The sequence below is a fragment of the Antechinus flavipes genome, chromosome 3 (genome assembly GCF_016432865.1).
Source record: "Antechinus flavipes isolate AdamAnt ecotype Samford, QLD, Australia chromosome 3, AdamAnt_v2, whole genome shotgun sequence".
NCBI classification, from domain to species: domain Eukaryota; kingdom Metazoa; phylum Chordata; class Mammalia; order Dasyuromorphia; family Dasyuridae; genus Antechinus; species Antechinus flavipes.
The window spans coordinates 588,135,328-588,157,578 of NC_067400.1; the positions used below are offsets into that span (position 1 = coordinate 588,135,328).

At 39.7% G+C, this 22,251-nt stretch overlaps 1 protein-coding gene and 1 long non-coding RNA gene across 6 annotated transcripts in view; one reads left to right on the plus strand and one right to left on the minus strand.

Moving 5' to 3' along the window:
* Nucleotides 1-22,251, minus strand: part of ARHGEF10L (Rho guanine nucleotide exchange factor 10 like) — a 221,426-nt gene that overhangs the window by 49,195 nt on the left and 149,980 nt on the right. For all 5 annotated transcript variants that reach the window (XM_051988406.1, XM_051988404.1, XM_051988402.1 and 2 more), the window contains 2 exons: nt 21,401-21,501; nt 8,593-8,714 (listed from right to left, as the gene is read on the minus strand). In XM_051988406.1, the coding sequence (XP_051844366.1) occupies nt 8,593-8,714; nt 21,401-21,501 (223 nt within the window). The remainder of the gene's footprint in view (nt 1-8,592; nt 8,715-21,400; nt 21,502-22,251) is intronic.
* Nucleotides 1-22,251, plus strand: part of LOC127555806 (uncharacterized) — a 583,775-nt gene that overhangs the window by 11,498 nt on the left and 550,026 nt on the right. The window lies entirely within an intron of this gene.

The following is a 22,251-nucleotide window of genomic DNA, read 5'->3' on the forward strand; positions in this document are numbered from 1 at the left end:
AACTGTGCATACCCTTTGACCCAACAGCACCATTACTTGGTCTACATCCCAAGGAAATCATAAAGGAGGGAAAAGAACCCATATGTGCAAAAAATTTTGTAGCAGCTCTTTTTGTGATAGCAAAGAATTGGAAAAGGAGTGAATGCTCATCGATTGGGGAATGGCTGAACAAGTTGTGGTACCTGAAGGTAATGGAATGTTATTGTTCTATAAAAAATGATGAACAAGCTTATTAACGAAAGGCCTGGAAAGATTTACATGAACTGATGCTGAACGAAACAAGCAGAACTAGGATTACATTGTACACAACTACAGCAAGAATGTGGGATGATCAACTATGAAAGGCTTGGTTCTTCTCAATGGTTCAGTGATCCAAAGCAATCCCAATAGACCTTGGACAGAAAATGCCATCTGCAGCCAGAAAAAGAACTAAGGAGACTGAATGTAAATCAACACATGCTTTGTTTGCTTCTTTTTTCTGTTTTTTTCCCTCTCCCATGGTTTTTCCCTTTTGCTCTGATTTTTCTCTCCCAATATGATTCATAAAACAATGTGTATCAAAAATAAAACAAAAAAAAGAATATAAGCTGCTTAAGGGCAAGATCTGTCTCCCTTTTGTATTTGTACCCCCAATATTTAGCATAACAAGGTGAGTTCTTAATACATGCTTCTTCCTTCCTTCCTTCTTTTCATTATTCATTAATCACAGTTACCTTTTTACTTTCCTAGCTCAATTGCTCTGCCTCCCAATCTGTGCTAACATTTCACACTCAAAGACTTTAGAGCCAAAGCTTGTATTCTGCCTGGCATAGCCCTTGAGTACCCAGGCTCAGCTCTGTGACCCCTTGAAGCATCACAAGTTAAATTTAGTGTAGAACCTTATACACAACGAGCCTTTCATAAAGGTCGAATTAAAACGAAACCAACCAAATGCCTCAGCATACCTCCCCAGCATTCCCTGGAGAATTCGACTGAGCCCTTTGGTCTAGTTAAATCCAACCCTGAGGCCAGATTTCTAGAAAAAGCTGCCATCTCCCAAACTCTACGCTCCCCCTCCACAACTCATCTCCATTCCTGAGGGAGGATGGAAGGAATACAAGAAGCCATAACCAGAAAGCCAACAATATTGCATCTGTTACTGGCAGTAATCGGATGAGGCCCTGACAATGTTTGGAAGACCTAATTCACTCTAATGATGGAAAGCTGATTGGGGCACATCTGTACCAAAATGGAGTGAAATGAGAGGAGGGAGGGAAGACGTCACAGGAAATAAGTAACACAGGTGAGAGAGAGAGAAAGAGAAAGAGAAGGGGATGGGGAGAAGACAGACAGACAAAGAGAAAGACAGAGAGAGAGAGAGAGAGAGAGAGAGAGAGAGAGAGAGAGAGAGACACGGACAGACACAGAAAGACACAGACACACAGACAGAGAGAGACAGAAGGGGATGGGGGAGGAGAGAGACAGAGAGAAAGAGAAAGAGAGAGAGAAGAAGAGAGAGGGGAGACACAAAGAGAGAGAAAGAGACAGAGAGAGGAGGGAAAGAGACAGAGAGAGAGCTATCAGAGACAGAGCTACAGAGACAGAGACAGTCATTCAACATTCCCACAAGCACAGCAGGATCCACCCCATCCCCAACAAGGTGGCACAGCCCTCTCCAGAAGCAAAGCTATTCTCAGCCTGTATATCTTTGTATTCCAGAAAGCTCCAAATGAGGATGTTGTGTGGGCCTCCCTGGAGCAAAGGAGCAGATGGTCGGCCCTCCCCCACCTGAGAGACATTCTTCTGGGGAGGACGGCATCCAGCCAAACCAAGTGTTAGAAAGGATGCATCACAGAGACTCTTCAAGGGAGCCCCATAGCCTTCAAATTCCCAACACAGAGGAGTGGGGTTGCTTCCTCCCCATCTCCCTAGCCTCCAGAGAGATCCACAAATTTAAGGAAGGGTGACCCAAAAAGAGTCCCAAACATAAAACCCTAGACTGAAAAAAATTGATTGAAAAAATTGAAAAAATCTCAGAGGTAAAAGTGACAGCAGTCAGAGGATCCAATTTGCAGATTAAAAATTTTTAAAAACCAACAACCTGAAGGAAGTCCATCCAAGCATCCCTCTAGGATATTTTCTGGCAAATGGTCATCTGGCTCGGAGCGTCTTAATTTTTTTCCACTAGCAACCCATTTTTACCTGAGAAATCTTTATGAGACCCCAGGGATATAGATATGCAAAACAGGTATACAAATCAAACATTCACTGATAATAAATAATAATTTTTCAACCCCCACATTCAGTTATGAGACCCCAGATGGGGTCTTAAACCACAGTTTAAGCAGCTGGGATCTATGACTTAGCAAAGTGTCTAGCACACAGTCAGGGCTTAATAAATGTTTATTCTTGATTGATTCCAGCCCTATACTGGTGACCCCCACACACACTTGGATGATTCCTTGCTCTGGAGATGATCCATTCTTCTCTTGGACAGCTTCAATGGTTTTCCTAACACAGAACTAAACGCTCCCTCTCTGGAGTTTAAACACATGGCTTGTGGTTCTGTTTCTCAACTCTATAGTGAGGTAGAATAAAACTAATCCAGCTCCCATTTGATAGTCCTTCAAATACTTAAAGTCAGATGGAGTCTGAATACAGATCAAAACATACTATTTCCACTTTGGGGGTTTTTTCAGGTTTTTTTCCTTTAATTCTATTTTTTTTTCACAACATGACTAATGTGGAAATATGTTTTATGCATATGTATAACCTATATCATATTGCTTGCCATCTTGGGAGGGGGAGGGAAGAGATGGAAAAAATTTGGAACTCGAAATCCTTCAAAAACTGAATGTTGAACATTGTCTTTACATGTAATTGAAAAATAAAATACTATAAAATATATTTTTTAAATATTAAAGCCCTCTCCCTCTTACAAGGGACCAATTCCTGCTTCCCAAGCCACAATAGGGAAAGCTTAAAGTGCTTCTATAATTTCCTCAATCAATTCATTTCTTTAAAAAAGAATCGATTGAATATATCTCATTACTTGCATCAGGTGTGCTAAACACTTGTAGACTGGGTAGGTAAGTCTGAGAGTCCACATTGAAGAGGCCCTCTAAGATCATCTGATCTAACTTCCCATCTATTTCAAAAACCTTCCATTAATATCCCTACCAGGTTTTAAGCCTTAAAGAAGCATCCCTTCACACAACCTACATTTGGAATGGAAGCATACATTATGGCCTTCAATTTCTTTTAAAATATTAATATGATATTTCTTTTAATTCTTTTAAAATATTAAGCTAGAATGAATATATGTCAGTGTCCTAACCTAAAGTCCTTATTTTCTTCCAAATGAAGAAAAAAAATTACCACTTTCTTCTGACTAGGAGACAGCTTTTGTTTCACCCTTATCAAAGACAATCAGTTCCTTCAAGAGAGCACAATTCAACCTTTGTTGAATCTTCCAGAAAATTAAGAAACTTTTGCTTGTGGTTACCAAAGTAGGAGAAGAAAACTCTTTGTTTAATTCAATTAAGAGAAGTATCTCGAGTATAGTTTCAACCAGGGTGAAAAAATAGAATCCCTTTATTAACCAAAGAAAGTATCACTTAGTATAATCCAGGACTTGGTTGAAAAAGGTGGCCATATTTTTAGGCCCTGGACATGTTGTTGGTTTTCCTGTAAGACATCACCTCCAAGGGTACATGAACCTCCTGACATTAGCATTGCTATGGTTTTACATAGTGAGTCAAGCCCTAAAGCTGAATTTTTTTATTCATATTTGAAATTTTTGTGTGTAATTTGCCTTTGTCTCCTGGACAATATAAACTCTAATTAGAAGAGGGTCAAGTCACAGGAAGGTTTTCCATTAGCAAAGAAAACTACCCTTTGCTCTTTCTTTCTAAGAAACCATGCTCAGATAAGTAATTAATAAATTTGTTTCTGGCAGCTCTGTGCCAAATGAGCAGCCTGCTGAATTGTTCTTCTGAATATAAAGCTCTTAATAGAAAGCTATAAGTGGATAAAATGCTGGGCCTGAAGTTAGAAAAAACCTGAGATCAAAACTAGTCTCAGATATTTATTAGCTATGTGACTCTGGGCAAGTAATTTGCCACTGCCTCAATTTCCTTAATTGTAAAATGGAGATAATAATAGTTCCTACTTCCCAGGGTTTTTGTGAGAATCACATGAAATAGAATAAAAGGTAAAGTTTACAAACCTTTCAAGCATTCTATAAATGATAGCTACTGCTGTGGTTGCTATTATTACCTCATTTGATAATGCACACAGTAGGCTTTTAGTGAGGAAGGGCAAAGCAATCAAAATTAAGAGACTTGCCCACACATAGTATAAGTCTGAGGGAGAATTTGAACTCAGGCCCTCCTGACTCCAGGGCCGATATCTATCCATTGCACCACATAGTAGGCATTTAAAACTTTAATTACATCTGCAGAATTAAAATGAAAGACGGATAATGAGCTGAAGTATGACTCCTTCTACCCACTGATCTTCATTCTTATTTCTGGAGACCCACAGTCTAGATGGAGTTAGGTTAGTTCAGTGGAAAGGATGTTGGATTGAGAGTGAGAGGTCCTGGGTTGGAATCCAGCTTCTCTCACTTTGCTACTCATGAACTGGTCACTTAACATAATAGCCCTTGTCTTCTGGAAAAGGGATGTATTGGAGGAAGAAGGGACTAAATTACCTGCAGCTCTCTACCTGTGATTCTGTGACAGCCCTTCAAGTATTGGTCAGTCAGTCAATAAGCATTTGTCAAGTACCTGCTATGACTAGCCAATGTACTAAATACTGGGGCAAAAGATAGTCCTTGACCTCAAGGACCTTAAGATCTGATGGCAGAGACAATAAACAAACATATTTTGGAAAACTATAAAGACCTCCAGGTTTTAAGACAAGTGCCCAATGAAGAGATGGCCAACAGTGGCCAACCAGCAAGGGTAGGATAAACTCCAAAAATGTGGTTTAGGCAGTAAGACTCATAAACTGGGCATGTGCCCTCAAGAAAGCTAAAAAAAGATCCAAGCATATCAACATATTCTACATATTGATAGGCACATAGTAGGTACTTAATAGATGTAGAGTGATTGAGTCAAAGCAGAACTCTTTGCAGTGGAAGTAATCTGGAAACAAAGTCCATGGACATCAACTGGGAAATGGATCCAAAAAATTCCAGTTTAGGAATATAATGGTAAATTATTATACATAAGGAAAAGAGCAATTCAGAGAAATATGGAAGTTCTTCTGATTGAGCTGAGAAAGACCAGAATAAGCTAAATCAAGAAAAACCACAACAATATAAAAGAAAAGCCCATGAGGAGGAAGTCCAACTCAGAATAAATAAAAACCTAATGGAGTCTCCAGAGAACAGATGATGATATATACTCTTTGTAGCAAAGAGGTGGAGGACTAGGAGGACAGGATCTTGTATACCCTGCTCTATGGATCAGATTATGATTATAGATTATAGATTAGGTTTAAGAGGGTTTTTTTGTTCTGTTTTGTTTTGTTTGTCACAAGGGAGGGTTCAACCTGTTGAAAGAATTGAGCTAAAAACAGTTAACATTTCCATAGCACTTTAAGGTAGGCAAAGTTCTTTACATAGACTATTTCATTAGATCCTCCCAAGAACCCTGTGTGGCAAGTCCTATGATTCACCCCATTTTTCAGATGAGAAAGCTGAGGCTGAGAAGGGGTAAGTGAATTTGAATTCCTTGCATATGAATTCTTGCCTTCCCAACTGCATGCTCCCTTCCTGCTTCAATAACAGCTGTAGAGGGGAGGAAATAAGATATCAACAAAAAATGTTTTTTTTTTTTCAAATTACATTACTAGAGTTTTAGAAAGAAAGAAATAATTTGACAAGAGTGTCATTTTTTCATCATTTCTTTGAAAGGGAAATACCGAGGAAAAGAGAGAGGAGGTAGGAAGAAAGATGCCTGTTGCTGATTGTGAAAAAGCTAGTCTATATGAAGCCTTAGCAAAGCCTTCCCTAAAAGGAGGTTGGTTCTGATGTTTATTCTTTGAATGACTTTGGAAAAATCAATTCACTTTCCTGAACCTCAGTTTCCTTATCTGTAAAATCAATAAGTTAGACTAGATGATCTCTGGGTTCCCCTTCTATCTCTAAAGTCATGATCCTGTGACCCACATGTGGCTCCTAAGCCCTTTGACATTTATGAGGGAAAATGAATTCCATCAAGTTTGGTCAAGTCATTTCTACATTGGATTTCAGTTTTCTCCTTGGCAAAATAAGGGATATTGAATTAGATAAGCTCTAAGTTCTTTTTCAGTTCGAAAATTCTTTGTCCTAATATCCTTTTCAACTGTTTCAGTATTCAAGGCTTTGACCAGTTCTGACAAGATGTTTTAGGTTCCCTCTCAGCTGTTAAATATTACAAGTTCCCTACTAGCTCTGACATTCCATGTTCTAAGGCTCTCCCTGGTTTTTTACTCCACAGTCTAAAGCCCCTTTCAGCTCTATCATTCTAAGTTCTAAGGACCCCAGAGCAAGAAACCTGAAATTCAGTATCTTATAATCAAGAAGGACGCCATGCAACAGCAATATTATACAATGATCAATTCTGATGGACGTGGCTCTCTTCAACAATGAGATGATTCGGGCTAATTCCAATGGTCTTGTGGTCAAAAGAGCCATCTACACCCAGAGAGAGGACAGTGGGAACTGAGTTTGGTTCACAACACAGTGTTTTCACTCTTTTTGTTGTTATTTGCTTGCATTTTCTTTTCTTTTCTGGTTTGATTTGATTTTTCTTATACAGTAAGATAATTGTATAAATATGTATGTATATATTGGATTTAACATATATTTCTACTATGTTTAACATATATTGGACTATTTGTCATCTAGGGGAGAGGAGTGGGAGAAGGGGGAGAAAAATTGGAACATAAGGTTTTATAAGGGCTAATGTTGCAGAATTGTCAATGCATTATGTTTTGAAAAATAAAAAGTTTTAATATAAAAAAATTTTAAAGGATGCCATGCATTGGGCTAACTGGCTGATATTTCAGGCTCTGTGGCCAACCTAGAGTGCTCAGGATTAGTCACAGGATAAGGAGTTTCTCTCAGCTCCCAGATTTCTTTGTGGTTCTCTTAAGGGCTTTGGAAGTCTTCAGGGCAGTGGCTTTGACCTGCCCCATTAGAGTTAATGGGGCCAATAAGATTTAGTCTTTGTTCTTATCTGCCACAAATTAAAATATTAAGACATTCTGACTGCCCAGTTAATTGGGACTTGGGAGAAAAGGCCAAATTCAACTCCTCGTCCAGTGCCAATATAACCCTTCTCCTGGGATGAGAATAACTTTATTATCCTAAGCAATCCAAGGCTTAGATACTGGATGCTTGCCCAGGAAGGTCAAAGAGGCAATATCTTACATCACTGGCTAGAAGGTTAAGATTGTCTATCCTGCTTCTATCACTGAATAATCTGATTGTGGTCCACTTTCAAGGAGGATGGGAAGTAATTCAGGTCAAGTCTAGAAACATTAATTAAGCACTCTTGCTAAGTACAAAGCATTGTCCTAGGATGGAAATAGCAGGCTATTTTTGGGGACCTAAAAGATAGCTATGGGCTTCTCCTCCTGTGCCTCATCATCTGACATGGGAGGAAAGAGTAAAAATTAAGAGAATTTGGGGGAACTCCCCAAAGATATAGTCTCCCATTTTCACAGCTGTTAATTGGTCATTTCTTCCATTTGTATGCTGGGAGCCAAAAGAAATCACAGAACCTCAGGACCACAAATTTGCAAGAATATCTCTCAGAATTACCTGTTGACCCTTTAAAGTTCAAATCATGGGCCAGCTATGACAACTCAAATTAGAATAAAAAATCACCAGTACAAACAGATGATATGGTTCTAATCTTTAAGACGACAATGATGTTGGCAAGAGAAGAAAATAATTATTTCCTAAGACACGGTTTAAGTCACACCCCCTTTTTGAAGCCTTTCTTAATCTCTCTAAATACAATTGTGACCTCTCTCCCAAACTATCTTATTTATTCTGTATATGGCTAATCTAAGGGTGTTGCCTTTTCTAATAGGATGAAAGAACCATAAGGACAGGGGCAATTCCATTTATTGCACTTGTATCCATAGCACTTGGTCCTTAGGAAATGGCTCATAGATGAATGATTATTGACTGACTGATTAAAGACCTAGCATGTGAAAAAAGACCAAAAAAGATTTAGATTTCTTTGGTATGGAAAGAAAGAAGTAAAAAGAGGAAGGGATCAAATTTTTAAATGAAGAAGAAATGAAGAGAAAGTACCAAGTCTGGAATATAAGAAAGGTATTAAAGGTAGAAAGAGAAAGATTTAGAAAAAAAAGTATATCTGGTACAAATCCAATAAGCAGAAATTATCCTGGATTTGGTGGGGAAACTGAATCACTAAGCTATAAAAGAGCCTACCTGGCATCATACTTTAAGTAGATAATAAAGCCTATTCTCTTCCAACTCTCCACTCCTATGTTGTAACTCTGCCTTTTCAACAGTGTTTCTTTGCAAGAAAGAAAATATCTACTTCTTATAGCTTTTTAGCATAGAAAGGCCAAGTTTCTACTCACCTGAAGGCTGAGGGTGCGAGACGAAAAGGCAGGGATGCAACAAGCCAAAATTGGGCACCAAAAGGGGGCTTTGCTCTTCTTGTCCTCATCAGGGCTCTTCCAGCCAGGCTGATTCTCCTCCCCTGGAGGACAAGGTAGGAAGGAGTTGGTTAGTTCTGGTGGGAGGAGGGCAAGAGCTATTAAAAATTCCTAAAAACTGTGATCATTCAAACACCTCTAGGCCATAAGACCCTAGACCAACCCTAGGAACATTATTCAACAAGGCAGTATGTTTCTGCAGTGTGTTTCTAAGATCTTAGGTCAGTATGGTTTCTCCCTCCATTGAGTCATATATATATATATATATATATATATATATATATTTAGATTTATATATTTCTCCCTGTTTAGATATCAAGATGTGTGTGTGTATGTGTGTGTGTGTGTGTGTGTGTGTGTGTGTGTGTGTTCTTGATATCTAAACAGGGAGAAATCAGAAAAAAAGAAAACTATAGACCAAAATTAATCATGAATATCAATGCAAAATACTGACTTAAGAACAGACTAAAAATTAATAAGAATGAGTCATTCTCCCATAAATACATGGGATATGAATATGAAATATTAAGTGGAAAAAAAACAAGTTATTAATTAGCTATGCCCCCTCCCCAAGAAAAAAACCTGCTCTAAATTACTAATAATAAGAGAAATGTAAATTAAAACACTAAAGTTCCATCTCACACACATCAGATTAGCAAAGATGACAAAAAAGGGAAAATAACAATTGTTAAGTGGATATGGAAGAATAATCACACTGCTGCATTGTCATTAGACATGTTACTGTATAATCAGATCTATAACTATATAATAGTCTGGCAAATAATCTGAAACTATCCCCAAAAGTCAATGAAGTGTATACCCTTTGACCTCATTGATACCACCACCAAGTGATACTCATAAAAGAAAAATTAACCAAGAATGCAAAAGTATCTATAGTAGTGGTTTGGGTTGTGGCAAAAAAACTAGAAACAAAGGTGGTTCCCATTAATTGAGGACTGGAGAACCAAGTTATGGTATCTCTATGAGAAAAGATAAAAGTAATGAATTCAGAGAAAACTGGTTTTCCATTTCCTTTCCCAATTTATTTGACAGATGAAGAAACTGAGGCAAACATGGTGAAGTAACGTAGCCAGGGTCAAACAACTACTAAAAAAATTATGAACCAACGCAGAGTAAAGAGAGCAGAATCAAAGCAATTTATACAATGACAACACTGTAAGGAAAAGATCTGAGAACTCTGATCAATGTATTCACAAAATATGATCCTTATATATAATATATGCATATATATGTAGACACACACAAACATATATAGATTTATAGATATATACAAGTACAAGACAACTGATGATGAAATGTGCTATCTACATCATGATAGGCAGGAGATGGTATGAAGGTACAGGAAGATATATACATTTTTGGAAAGATATAATATGTGGTAGATTTATTTTCTAAAAGAATTTTATTTTAATTTGGGGAAATTGAATTGGAAAAGCTGATGGTGATAATGCAGGGGGAAAGGAGGGAAAAGATTATCACTGAAACATTTTTTTAAATCCATGAACAGAAAGAAATTCAGAAGGAGACACAGATAAGAAGACTGGCATTGAAATTAATGTGTTAAATTTACTATACATTTATTTTAAAATATGTATATATATATAAATACAAACTAATATGATGATCAACTCTGATGGACTTGACTCTTTTCAACAATGAGGTGACTCAGAGTAATTCCAATAGACATGTGATGGAGAGCCATCTGCATCCAGAAAGAGGGCTATAGGGACTGAATGTGCATCAGAACTTAGTATTTTCACCTTTTTTGTGTTGTTTGCTAGCTTTTTCTTTTCTTTCTCTTTTTTCCCTTTCTGATCTGATTTTTCTTGTGCAGCATGATAAATGTGGAAATATGTATAGAAGAACTGCACATATTTATTTTTTTTATATTTTATTTTATTTAATAATAACTTTATATTGACAGAACCCATGCCAGGGTAATTTTTTACAACATTATCCCTTGCACTCGCTTCTGTTCTGATTTTTCCCCTCCCTCCCTCCACCCCCTCCCCTAGATGGCAAGCAGTCCTATACATGTTAGATATGTTAGAACTGCACATATTTAACATAGATTACTTGCTACCTAGAAGAGGGAGAAAAGGGGAGGGAGGGAGAAAAATTTGGAACACAGGTGAATGTTGAAAACTATCTTTGCATGTATTTTGAAAATAAAAGGCTAATATTAAAAATATAGTCTATACAGATGAAATTCAGATTCAATTGTTTTCTGTTCTTTGTATATGGAAATGTTCAAGTTTGTTGGCGTTGTCATGTTCTGAATCACAAAGAATTAAGTGAAGAAAGGATATCAACTAGAAGGAACTTCAGAACAAAGATCATGAGACCTAAAAGCATCTTTACCAACAGCTAAAACTCTAAATGAAATTTAGCATTTCCAATAATAGTAATACTAGCATTTCTATATCTCTTTAAGGTTTCTAACTTCGCTTTAACAAGATCTCATTCGATCCTCCTTCAACTTCAGAGGTAGGTAGGATCCCCATTTTATACCTAACACTTGCATACAGCCAGTGTCTAAGGCAGTATTCAAACTCAGGTCTTCTCAACCTCAAGTCCAGCACCCCGCTCGCTAAAGGTGGTGTCTCAGGACTTTAGAAGACGTTAGATCTAAAAAGAACTCTTCACATCACATAATTCAAACATTTAACAGCGAACTGGGGCCTAAAAGAAACTGAAGATCACAAAGCAAAATGACAGGCCATGACAGCCATCTTCTGTCCCCAAGATTCTTCCCACTATCACTGACGCAGCCTCCTCAAAGGCTTCACCCCCAAGTCCCCCCTATGGCATAATGAAAAATTCCCTCCCCCTCTCCTTGCGAGCCACACATTCCCCTTCCTCCCTGAGGTCCCCGTCTCACCGACTGCGGATCCCCAAACCCATGACCCAACATGTCCCGGGGGTGAGAGGAGCAGCCCTTGGACAGCCAAAGGCGCCCCTGAGGCACGGGCAGGCATTCTGTGTATTCCCTGCAGTTCTACAGATCTGGGGCCCGGCTCAATGACGGGGCGTCACTGACGGGAAGGAGAGGAAGGCTCGTTAGCCAAGCCTCTGACCACGTGGACCTCCTCAGCAGAAGCACCGAAGAGCTGAGTTCCTGGGCAAAGATAAGGAGATCAGCACAGGGTCCCGTGCCTTGCCCAGCCACACGGTGTCTGGAGTCCCAGGCGCTCCCTCTCTTCCAGGACCATCGTCATCCCATCATCATTTTTGTGGTTGCTGAACCATTTCGTGACACCATTTGGGGTTTTCTTGGCAGATATACTGGATAGTTTACCATTTCCTTCTCCAACTCATTTGACAGATGAGGAAACTGAGGCAAACACGGTGAAGTCACATAGCCAGGGTCACACAACTATTAAGTATCTGAAGCCAGCTTTGAACTCAGGAAGCTGACTCCAGGCCTGATGCTCTGTGAATTGTGGCGCCCCCTGGCTGCCCTCTCTTTCCTGGTTAGAGCTTCCTGACTCCAACCCAAGCACTATGGTACCCTCTAGCTGCCTCTTTCTTCCTGACTCCAGGCCCAGTGCTTTATCCCCTGTGGCGCCCCCTAGCTGCCCTCTCTTTCCTGGTTAGAGCTTCCTGACTCCCAGCCCTGCAATCCGTGCACTTTGGTGCCCCCTAGCTGTCCCCTTCTTCCTATGATGATGACAAAAACTAGCACTTCGTTATACCGTTTTTCATTATCTCACTTGATCCTTACAATTCCAGGAGGAAGATGCTGTATTTATCCCATCTTAAAGATGAGGAAACTGAGGCTCAGAAAGGTCTAATGCCTTGATACAGCTAATAACTGTCTGGGAGAGGACTTGAATTCGGGTTTCCCGACTCAATGAGGTGCACCACTTAGCTGCCTCGTCCGGTAATGACGATGTTCTGATGAGGGCAGAGCTGACAGCTCCCATTTCCTTAGTGATTTATGGAGTCTGTGGCTCTCTCCTCACCATCACCCTGGGACACAGTTTGGATAAAGATTATTATGCTCGTTTGATGGATGAATAAACTGATGAATGAATATCTTGCTCAAGGTCATAAAACCATTGAATTGCAAGAGCTGGGATTGAAATTGGGCCTTTTTAGCTCCCAGGCTCTACCCACCACACCAGACTACCTTTCGCTCCATTATTTTCATGCAAATATCAAAATCAGCTCAGTATTGGGGGTGAAATAGCTCCTCCATTTAAAAGCTGCATTGAAAATGCTGAAAAGCCCCATGAAAAAGCCAGTCCTCGAATGCCCAAGGACAACTGAGATAAATAAAAATCCACAGACAAGCCCCAAATGTCATTTTTACCACTAAATTTAGCTTTCCCTTTGGAAAGCACATTGCAAGGAACCCTGGATATAAAGGTGAAAGATCTGGATTCTGCCATGAATGATATATGTGACTTCATATAAAACGCAGGATCAATGAACAGCAAACTCCTCAATAAGAAAAAGGGTTTGGACTGTGTAATCTCAAACTTCATTTCTAGCTCTGAAATTCTCTGTTCTAAAGACCTTTCTACCGTCACATTTTATGTCTTAAAGTTCCTCCTGATGTTGACATTTTGCATCATAAGGTCCTTCCTGGTTTGACATCCCGTGTTCTAAGGATCCTCCCAGCTCTAACATCCTGGGTTCTAAGGACCCTCTCAGCTCTGACATCCTGGGTTCTAAGGGCCCTCCCGGCTCTGACATCCTGGGTTCTAAGGGGCTTCCCAGCCCTGACCTCCTGGGTTTTAAGGGCCCTCCCAGCTCTGACATCTATGTCTAAGGGCCCTCCCGGCTCTGACACCCTGGATTCTAAAGGCCCTCCCAGCTCTGACATCCTGGGTTCTAAGGGCCCTCCCGGCTCTGACATCCTGGGTTCTAAGGGGCTTCCCAGCTCTGACCTCCTAGGTTCTAAGGGCCCTCCCAGCTCTGACATCCTGGGTTCTAAGGGCCCTCCCGGCTCTGACATCCCGGGTTCGAAGGGCCCTCCAGCTCTGATATTCTCTGTTCTATCATTCAAAACCATCCTTATTGCTTCTCAAATATTCCAACATCCCACTGTAATTTCAGCTTGTCTGATGAAAGGGCTTTGGAAAACCTATAAGAGTGACTCTAAGGGTTAAGGAGAGGGAAAGCAGGAGTTTCAAATGATCTGGATTGAGCCAGATCAGTAAGTGGGCCCTGGCTAGGTGGGGGCTGAAGGAATCTCTACAGGAGAATGGAATAAAATGATACGAAGTTGGGAAAGCTAACACACATTATGCAAATGGAAGATACTGTTAAGACATGAACAGCCTGTTCATTACTCTCAGCCTCATACCCACCACATTGCCACACATCCATTTATTCATTCACTCCTTTATTTGCTCACACATTCAACAGCTATCCTGTGACAATAACAACAACAGAAGTCTCTGGCATTTCCATGGTGCTTTAAAGTGCACAAAGCACCCTTATGCGCTCTATCTTCTTTGAGCCTGACAACAAGCCTGTGATGTAGGTACTAAGGGTGTTAAGTAACCCTACTTTGCAGACAAGGAAACTGAGACTCTGAATAGGAAAATGACATTTACAGCTAATAACGTCTGAGGTAGAATTCTACTTAGTTCTTCCTAGCCAGGTACACTATTCTATCTCCTATTAGGCAACCGTGTGAACAGCCACAGTAAATAGTTGTTAAGCACCCACTGCTGTGCACAATACACATCTATTAAGCACCTACTATGTGCACACCTGACATACAAATACAACTGAACTTCTCAAACTAACTTTCCCCTCATCGAATCATGTTTTTCTTCCTTTTCTCTGCCTCGTGGAAGCCTTTCCTTCCAGGTATAGCACAATCAGCACTTCTAGACCCTACTTCCTAGTGTCTTTCTTCCTTAATTCCCTAATTACTGTTGTTCAGTCTTTTTCAGTAATCTCCAACCCTTTGGGCCCCATTTGGGGTTTTCTTAGCAGAGAGAGTAGAGGGGTTGGCCTTTTCTTTCTCCAATTCATTTTACAGATGAGGAAACTGAGATAAATAGGGTGAAGTGACTTGCTCAGGATCACACAGCTAGGAAGTGCCTGAGGCTACATTTGAACTCAAGTCCTCCTGACTTCAGGAAATCCATCCACTACACACCTAGCTTCCCCACTAGTGTTTAGTGATACTTATTTTGTATTCATTTTGCATAAACCTACTTGCATACTGTCTCTCTGACAGAATATAAATTCCCTTAGAAACAGAATTATTTCACATTCTATCCTTGTATCCCTAGGACAACACTTGACACACATAAGTGCTTAATAAATGCTTGTTATTTAATCGAAATGTAAAAACAAAACAAAAAAAAATCCTGACTATCCAAATCATGACCAAACTTGGCTCTGGAAAAGGGTTGAGAAAATGTATCTCTAGTCCAAATCTTTACAAAAAGTGACAGACTATGGGTGAATATTACTGCATACAGTCAGGCACAATCAGTTGTTGCTTGACACTGCTGAACTGCTTTGTTTGCATTTTTAATATCTTGGTTACAGGGAATGGCTCATTGAGAAAGCCATGAGGGAAGGTTATCATAATCACAAAAACAATAATGATGATAGCTAGCATTTATATAGCTGGCCTGCAAAGTGCTTTTCACAAATATTACCTCATTTGATCTTTATAAGAACCCTGGAAAGTAGATGCTATCACTATCACTGTTTTACAGATGAGTAAACTGAGGCATGATCTGTCCAGAGTCACACAGCTCTTAAGTATGTGAACGAAGATATCCATGAGTTTGGAGTCTGTGTTCTTTCCATTACCCCAGCTAGTTACCTTTATTCAAAAATAAAGGTATGAAAAATAAAAGATTATCAATAAAAAAGATTTTTCTAAAGCTTTTAAGAAAATAAAGTTTAGTAAGGTACAGTCCCTGCCTTCAGGGAATTTACAATCTAATATTAATTAATTTACAGTCTAGTATTAATTAACCGCTAACATATTTAATATATTAGCAAAAGTCAAGAGAAGAAGGTTATTATCAAGTAAGGAGATCCAGGAAGACTTCCTGAAGGAGTTTTATCTGCATTGGACTTTCAAGGATGGGAGAATTGGTAGGAATCCTACAGGGTTTCTGAGTCAGGGAGCGGGGAGAAAAGGGCTGGGCAAAGGACATTCCAGAATCCTTTTTCTGAACACGGAATCAGCCACTCTGCAGACATAAGGTTTTACTCTGTATGCTGTCGAACCTCTTTTCCTCAATGTTTTTTCCCCTTTCTCCACCTAGCTCCATTCACCCACCTCCTATCAAGCTCTTGCAATTTATTGTTATTATTATTATTTTTAATGATCTGACCTTTTCACTCCAGATGGCTCCCTCTGCCTGCCTCTGATTTCTCATGTTCGAAGGAAACCTAGTGGCGGCTCTCCATCTGCTGGGCCATTGTTCCCAGCGCTAAACCGCGCAGGCTGAGACCAAATTAAAAAGCTGTTGCAAGAGAACCTTGATAACTCACTTGGGTAATTGACATTATGAACAAGTTAGAATGGCAAAGCAGTTATTTCCAATTGACATTAAGTGGGAACTTATTTAGTGTCAAGCCATATTTAGCAGGGCCCATTTGGCACTGATGCCCATACAAAACGGTTCAGAATGAAGCTTGGGGCCAGTAACAGAGATGGGTCTCTGTGGGCTCGGCTCTTGGCCTTCTGGCATCCTCAGAATGCCCCCCAACCTTCCGCCATTACCATCGTGAGCCATTGCCCCTTCCTGTTCAAAGGTGGTCATTAATAAAAAAAAAAAAAATAGTGATTCCTCTGAGATTGTCCCCTTATTACTCCCCTACATCTCTCCAGAATGTTCCTCACCCGCCAACCAGATTAATCCCGTCATTGTTCTACACACACTAAACTCCTTCCTACCTCTGCACCTGAGATTTCAGCACATGGAAGTGGGAACATTGGGTAATATCAGGGGAAAGCAAGCAGAGGACCCCAGAATACAAAAGGGCAGAGCTAAAAATGGTATTAGAACAGAGGAGAGTCAAGGAGGTTTGTGACTTGAGAACAGTGAATATCAGAATTGTAAGAAGCTTCAGACCTGGGATGGATGTTATAATAATGAGAATAGAATTTGAAGGGCTAAAATAGGATTTTGGAATTAGAAGGAATCTTAGAACATCAAATATCAGAGCTTAAAAAAAAATGTAGAGCAGAAAATGTCAGGCTGAAAAGGCCATTAGAATATAGAATGCTGAGCTGGAAAGGAAGTTAGAACATAGAATGTTAAGAGACAGAAAGAATCTTAGAACATAGAATGTTAGCACTGGGAAAGGGTGGGGTCTTAGAAAATAAAACATTAGAGCTGGGAAGGGTCTTAAAAATAGATTATTAGAGTTGAGAGGGGTCCTAGAAAATAAAATGTTAGAGTTGGGAAGGGTCTTAGAACATAAAATGTTAGACATGGAAGAGGTTTTAGAACAGAGAATGTTAAGAACTGGGAAGGAAGGATCTTAGAACACAGAATATTAGAGCTGGGAAGTGTCTTAGAACATAGAATGTTAGAACTGGAAGAACAGAGAATGTTGTAGCATTTTCACTCTTTTTGTTGTGGCTTGCTTGAATTTTATTTTCTTTCTCATTAAAAAAAAATTTGATCTTATTTTTCTCATGCAGTAAGATAATTATATAAATATGTATGCTTATATTGGATTTAACATATATTACTACCATGTTTAACATATATTGGATTAGTTGCCATCTAGGTAAGGGGGTAAGGGGAAAGGGGGAAAACTAGAGCACAAGGTTTTTCAAAAGTTAATGTTGAAAAAATTATCCTTGCATATGTTTTGAAAATAAAAAATTTCCTTAAAAAAAGAGCAGAGAATGTTAGAACTGGAAAGAGTCTTAGAACACAGAATGTTAGATTTGGGAAAGGTTTTAGAACATAGAGTGTTTAAGTTGGAAACGTCTTAGAAAATAAAATGTTTGAACTAGAAGGGGATTTTAAAATGAAATGTTAGAACTGGGAAAGGTTTTAGAACATGGAGTATTAAAGCTGGGAAGCTCTTAGAAAACAAAATGTTTGAGCTGAAATGGGACTTAGAAAATAAAATGCTAGAGCTGGAAAGGGTCTTAAGAAAATAGAATATCAGAGTTGAGAGGAGTCCTAGAACATAGAATGTTGGATCTGGGAAAGATCTTGGAACACAGAATGTTAGAACTAATAGGAACTTAGAACATATAATGCTAGACCTGGAAGAGATCTTAGAACAGAGAATATTAGATCTGGGAAGGGTCTTAGAACATAGAATGTCAGAGGCGAGAGGGGTCTTACTTAGAACACAAAATATGAGAGTTAGGAGGAACTCCAGAATGGAGAATGGTAGACCTCAAAAGTGTTTGAGAAAAAATTAACCCTCTTAGTTTACAGAGCAACATACTAAGACCCAAAGAAATGACATGATTTGTCCACGCCCAAGCACGTCATTTGGAGGAACCCCCCCTCCCCAGCCCTTCTAGGCTTCAATGGGGCACAAGGAGTGGCAAAAGGCTATGGCTGGAAAGGATGTCACATCAGGGAGGACCTCGGATTCCTGGCTAAAGACAACCAGATGAAGGTTTGTGATGCAGTAGAAAGACTGGAGCCGTTGGGCACATCGTTTCCCCCAGTGAAACTTAGTTGTCTTATCTTTAAAATGGGGTGGCAGGGTTAGCTCAGAGGACCCTTACCTCTTTGTACCCCAGGCCATAGCAACTTCCTGCTCAGCCCAGCTTAGGCTCCACAGAGATGCTGTACCAAAAATCACTTCTATGTTATGTAAATATTAATTATTATTAATATTCTTTACTTGTAGTTTTAAGTTCTATAGTTGCCTCCTTTAAGAATTAGAAAATTCCTTTTAACTCCTGTTGAATCTTTAATTTGTGTCTTCAAAATCCATTTTGCCTCAAAAAAAGAGAGCTGGTACTCCCAGGGACCAAACATCTTTCTCTCCATCTTGAGAACGTCCCTAGACCATCCTAGCCTCCTTCATCCTCCACCCCCTCTATCCTGGTGTGGCAGACAGAATGCTGGATTTGGAGAAGTCCTGGGTTTAAATGCCAGCCCTTGCCACCCACATGTCCTTAGTCATTTCCTCTTTCTGTGCCTCAGTGTCCTCATTTGTAAAATGGACTATGTTGCCTCTACTTCCTGCTCAGCACAGAGGAGGCTCCACAGAGATGCTGTACCAAAAATCACTTCTTTGTTCAGAGGCATCACACACACATTTTAGGCTAAGTGACTTGTCCAGAGTTACACAGACAGTACGTGTTAAAGGCAGGATTCAAATTCAGGACTTCAAATTCACACCATATCCAACACCATCCGTGACACTAAGCTGTCTCCTCTCTCCTTAAACGCGATTCTTTTTTTCTCTCATTCTCACTCAGGAGTGTATTAGACTCTAACCACATCACATGGTCGGCATAGGGGGCATGAATGCATGAAGAACAGAACAAAAAAAAAAAGAAAGAAATAAAAAGAAATAAAATTCTATATTCAGAAATGTCTTTAACGTGTTTTATTTCTAACAGGTTTATATTATTCCACCCCAATCTTCCCCCCCTCCTCCTCCCCTATAACCAGGCACTGCAGATAAAAACAAACTAACAAAATAAAAGAAGCAAATTATTCCAGCCCCAGGGGGACTCATGCATTCAAATAAGATTTCAAATGAATTTCCTTCCATTAAAACTTTTGCTGCAGCAGAACAGCATAAAGATAAGGCAGTGGAGCATCTTCAGAGGAAATGGAGAGGAGACGGGACTGGGTTGGTCCCCATCAGTCACCAGGCTCTAAGCCCCGTTTCATCCGGCCTATCAGGGGAAAACCTAAAAGAGCCTTTAAAGCTAGCATGCAAACAGAGCCTCAGTACTGGCCTGGGGCAACCAGAACTGAACCAACTTGGGGAAGGGGAGGGATTCCTTCCCAGAGAAGGAGATCAAGGCTATATCTCTGGGCCTGGGGGTATCTGCCCTTTCCCAGGAGGAGCCCAAGCCAGAGGGACACTGCCCTGTGATTTGGTACCCTGGCTTTGTGGAAGATAAGTCGCTTTGCTTTCAATATCCTTGGAACCCCCACACTATGGGGGCAAACCTCAAAGTCTCGCTCTCTCCTTTCTCAAGCAGCCCCTTTGCATCATCGAGAGCCTGGGCCCAACAGAAGAATCCCTCTGAGGCAGAAGCGGGTCAAGCACATGAACCCAAAGGAGATTAAAGATGGCGAGCAAAGTCCCACGTAGACCACAATGTTAATAGCGACATTTTGGGGGCTAACACAGCGCTGGAAACAAAGGAAGTGTCCGTCGACGGAGAAATAAACGGCAAAACAAAATGTGGCGTATGAACATAATGGGATATTACTGCACTGTGTGAAACAATAAATATGAAGAAATCAGAGAAGACACATGAACCAATGCAAAGTAAATGAACAAGACTAGAAAAACAATTTGCAATGACAAAAGTTTAAATAGAAAGAACAGTAACAAAAGTAAAGAGAATACCGGGTGAACATGAGGATCAAGACCAGCCTCAAAGACAAAATGGAAAAATGGAACTTTCTCCTCTGTGGAAAGGGAGTATCACATATGTGATGGTAAATTTTTCTAAACTGCTATTTTCTCTTTTTTACCCTTTTTAATTATTTTAAACAGAGAATGGCATTCTGGGAAGAACTGGAAAGAGGAATATATTTGGAAATGAAAATTATATAAAACAAACAAAATCAGTTTTAAAAAATCTAAAACCAAACAAAATGATGTAGGCTGAGGAGGACTTTCTACTTTGCAAAATGAGAAATATGGACTGGGTGGTCTCCAAAGTTTATTTAAATTTTGATATTCTATGTTTTAAGGTCCTTCTCCCAGCTCTAGGATTCTCTATTCTAAGGCTCCTTTTCAGTTCTCACATTCTCAGTTCTTAGACCCCCCTGTAGTGCACACATTCTATGTTCTAAGACCCATTTTGAGAACGTTTCTCTGAGACTATTTTGGACCAATGGACAGAACACAAGTCTGGAGCCACAAGACTTGGCTTTGGGTTTCTGCTCAGCTACTTAGAAACACCCACAATCGCCTTGCATGTCCCATCCAATCATCTATGTTGTCATCTTTACCAACTTGTCATTTTTCAGTCCACCTTGACCCACCTTCATTCTCTATCCTTACCTCTGAGCACAGGAATCCAGTGTAACCATTATCTCTAGAAAGGGCTTGTCCCCTAATTATCTGATGGATCACACACATCCCAGTGACTACCCAGACCAACATTCCCTTCAGTGATTATTGATCTCCTGTAAGCGTCCAGCCAAACTGACTTTCCAGAAATTCCTCATACATGATAGCCATCTGCCATTGCCAAGCCTTTGCCCACTACTGTCTCCTCAACTCTCTATCTTAGAATCCCTTCTTTTGCTTCATAACTCAGTTCGAACATCATCTTCTACATGAAAAACTTTCCTGATCCCCTTAGCAAAGTGTCCCTTCCACACACAACAAAAATTCCTTGTATCTATCTCGCATATACTTATGAATGCACACAACAGAACATAAAGTTTTTGAGAATAGAAACCATTACATTTTTGTTTCTAAATCCTCAAAGTTTGGTACATTTTTGTATTTTGATTGGCTCAAATTTCTCAGTGCCCTACATCATCTTCTCCCACCCATTCCCTAGAGTCTTGTTCCCCCTTGGATTACTCACGGAGCCCAATTTTGGCCAAGTGTAGACGGTTCACCCAGGAGATCTTGCTCAGGGGGTTGGGTGTGATAAAAACCACCATGAAGCTGATGGGCCGGCCAGACCTGGCAGGGAGAGTGAGAACAATAGAGATGTGAATAAGCCTCTTTCTTCCTTCAATGCACTGAGTGATATCTCTTCCCTTTGGGGAGATCGCCTTGGATTTTTACATTTTCTTTTTACTCTGAAGACGGTGGCATGGGGCAGTGAGTTTGGCAAGTGTCATTCTTGTAGCAGATTGAGTCCCCTGAGATAAGACAGCTTTTCTAAATATGAAGGAGAGTAGTAACTGGGGCTCAGGCTTCCCCATCTATCAAATTAACCCATTGAAGACATAAGGAGACTAAGATCTAGAAAACAACTTTTTTTTTTACCTAATAGTATTTTTTTTCAATTACATATAAAAATAGTTTCCAACATTCATTTTTAAAGATTTTGAATTCCAAATTTTTCACTCTCTTTTTCCTTTCCATCCTCTTCCCAAAACAGCAAGCAATCTGATATAGGTTATGCATGTACAATCATTTTAAACATATTTCCACATTCATCATGTTGTGAAAGAAGAATCAGAACAAAAGGGAAAAACAAGAAAGAAAAAAAACAACAAAAAAAAGTGAAAATAGTATCTGCATTCAGATTCCATAATTCTTTCTCCAGATGTGGATAGCATTTTCTATCATGAGTGTTTTGGATTTGTCTTGGATCATTATACTCCTAAGAAAAGCTAAGTCTACCAAAACCGATCATCATAAAATCTTGCTGTTACTATATACAGTGATCTGATTCTACTCACTTCTCTCAACATCAGTTCATGT